Raw genomic sequence first — 2,731 nt, 5'->3', positions numbered from 1 at the left:
CTTCTGCATCTCCAGGAAAGGAGAAACCAGCACCAGCTCTGCCTGCACACATCTGCATCTCCCCATGCACCGGCTCTGCAATACTTGCACCAAGTGCTGAGTTCATAAAACTTGGGTGAGAGGTAAAAAAACAACCAATCTTTGAGGTCTCTTCCAACCTTGGTGATACTGTGAAACAAGCCTGGGGGGGTTAATAATAAACCAGCTTGGAAGAGACCTTCAAGATCATCGCGTCCAACCCATCAACCAATCCAACACCACCTAAACAACTAACCCATGGCACCAAGCACCCCAGCAAGTCTCCTCCTGAACCCCTCCAGTGATGGTGACTCCACCACCTCCCCGGGCAGCCCATTCCAACAGGCAATCACTCTCTCTGTATAGAACTTCCTGCTGACATCCAACCTAAACCTCCCCTGAGACTGTGTCCTCTTGTTCTGGTACTGGCTGCCTGGGAGAAGAGACCAACATCTGCCTGTCTACAACTTCCCTTCAGGTAGTTGTAGAGAGCAATAAGGTCACCCCTGAGTCTCCTCCTCTCCAGGCTAAGCAACCCCAGCTCCCTCAGCCTCTCCTCATAGGGCTTGTTTTGCAGCACCTTGTCCCCTTCAGCCCATGAAACCTGGTCCAGGAGAACTCCTTCTTCCTCACTCATTGCTTCCCTCACCCACCACCTCAGGAAGCAGCTACCTGGGGAATTTTTGGGGGGGGGAGGGAGGGAGGGCAGACACACACACACACATCTCACAGCCCTGCAGCCATTTATAAATAGATTTTTTTTATTATTATTATTTATAAAGTCACTTTACATAAAATATGATACTCTCTTAAAAACTGCATCTGTACAACGTAAGAAATCCCAGCAAGTGCAGACACACACACACACACAAAAAAAATGCCTTCAAAATAATGTTGTTTTGGGTTTTTTTTTTCTGTTAAAAAATAATAATAATATAAAACAACCCCCCCCCAAACAAACCAACAACACAATAATGAACACAAACCAAACTTCAGTTTTCAGGGCAGTGGGACCTTCACACCTGGCAAGACACCACGTTAAGACAGCCTAAAACTTTACAGTCTGTTACCGAAGTGTTTGGAGAGAAATAAAACAATAAAACCTAAAAAAACCCAAAAAAACTCCAAAATAATAATAAAAAAAAATCACCTTTTTGGGGGGTATTTGGGTTTTTTTTTAGTCTAAACCTTGTGTGTTCCCAAAACATTCTAGCTGGCAGTGTTCCAGAAGAAGGGAATAGGACTTGCTTAAAAAATAGAACTGTCTCCTCTCTCCACCCCCTCCCCCGCCCCCCCCTTTTTTTTCCCCTTTAAGGTTTCTCTTACAAAAATAAGTCTTCATCCACCAGTGTCCCCACGGGCAGTTCAAGTTACAGATAAACCAGAATCCGACATGATAAAAAAGATTCTTTCCCCCCTCCAGAAACAAGGAAGCATCAAGTGGTCTCATTTTGTCTTTCTTTCTTTCTTTCCACCCCTCCAGAGCAGCACCAGGAGCGGGGGGCAGCAGGGTCTTCCTCCTCTCTCGGTCTCCTTCACACCATTGCACTTGCCACAGCCCGGCGAGAAGCGCAGCCAGCCGGGTCCCGCCGGGATCGGGGGCGATGAGCGGGTTTTTTTGTGGGGAGAGGGGATGATGCTGGCTGCTGCAGAGAGCGAGTGCGCTGAGGTTACCTGCGGGCTGCAAGAGAGGTGCAGAGAGCGCCGGTGGGTTCCTGCACGGCTCCCCGGAGCCCCGGGGGCAGCGGCAGCTCCTGACCGTCCCGCTGGGGTCCCCCCTCACCTCCCGCCGGATCAGCAGCTCCCCAGCCAGCTGGTGAAGTCCAGCAGCTCCCGCTCCTCGGGGCTGAGCGCCGCGTCGTAGCCGCTCTCCTCGGAGGAGCACGGCGAGCCGGGCACGGAGGAGGCGAAGGAAGGGGAAGCCGAGGAGTAGCCGCCGCCGCCTCCTTCCCCGACGGCGGCGGGGAAAGCGGCGGCAGCGTCGTGCTCGTCGAGGAGCCGCTGCAAGGCGCGGATGTACTCGACGGCGGAGCGCAGCGTCTCCACCTTGCTCATCTTCTTGCTGGCGGCCCCGTGGGGGACGTGCTGGCGGAGGGCGGCGAAGCCCATGTTGACCAGCCGCACTCGGTTGCGCTCCCTCTCGTTCCGACGGGCCACCGCGGCCGCCGCCGCCGCTCCGGTGGCCGGCAGAGCGGCGAAGGCCAAGCGGCGTTTGCAGCGCAGCAGCTCGGGGGAGGCAGACCGACGGCGGGCGGGGGGAGCAGAGGCGGCAGGAGGGGGCAGCGGCAGCACGGCCCCGCCGTTCATCGCCGGGCGGCCACCGTGGCGGCTGGCGGACAGCACCTCAAAAATGTAAGGTAAAGTAAAACAAAAAAACCCAACCGAAAAAAAACACCCACCCCCAGCCCTTAACACGTTAAGAACAGGGGAAAAAAAAAAAGGGGGGGAGGGGGGAACCCCCAACAATATAATAATGAAAAAAAAAATCAATGTAAAGTTGCAAAATCTATTTCTGATACCTTGAGATTTAAGAATAATAGGAAAAAAAAAACCCAAACCAAACTGAACTTAAAGTGGGGAGAAAAAGAAAAGGGGGAGGGGGGGGAAGCGAAGGGGCGGGGGAGGGGCAGGCCGCTTGTGGCCGCCGCCGCTCTCGCCTCTGCGGCGGGTCCCGCCGCCGCGCGCTCCTTATCAACGCCGCCGCCGCCGCTCG

The 2,731-nt window shown here is 54.3% G+C and overlaps 1 protein-coding gene across 1 annotated transcript; it reads right to left on the bottom strand.

Annotated features, from left to right (window-relative positions):
- Window positions 1-1,629: 1,629 nt before the first annotated feature.
- On the bottom strand, window positions 1,630-2,367 carry ASCL2 (achaete-scute family bHLH transcription factor 2). The gene is made up of 2 exons (XM_054171873.1): window positions 1,802-2,367; window positions 1,630-1,699 (listed from the first exon to the last, which is right to left on the bottom strand). Exon 1 carries the CDS (start codon window positions 2,323-2,325, stop codon window positions 1,813-1,815), a length of 513 nt encoding a protein of 170 aa, XP_054027848.1. The 5' UTR covers window positions 2,326-2,367; the 3' UTR covers window positions 1,630-1,699; window positions 1,802-1,812.
- Between the last annotated feature and the right edge of the window lie 364 nt (window positions 2,368-2,731).

The sequence above is a fragment of the Dryobates pubescens genome, chromosome 22, assembly GCF_014839835.1.
Source record: "Dryobates pubescens isolate bDryPub1 chromosome 22, bDryPub1.pri, whole genome shotgun sequence".
NCBI classification, from domain to species: domain Eukaryota; kingdom Metazoa; phylum Chordata; class Aves; order Piciformes; family Picidae; genus Dryobates; species Dryobates pubescens.
This window is presented reverse-complemented; position numbering and strand designations above follow the sequence as displayed.

Bases quoted from the DNA above. Each gene is read 5' to 3' on its own strand.
- ASCL2 (XM_054171873.1), bottom strand. From the start codon at position 2,325: ATGAACGGCGGGGCCGTGCTGCCGCTGCCCCCTCCTGCCGCCTCTGCT.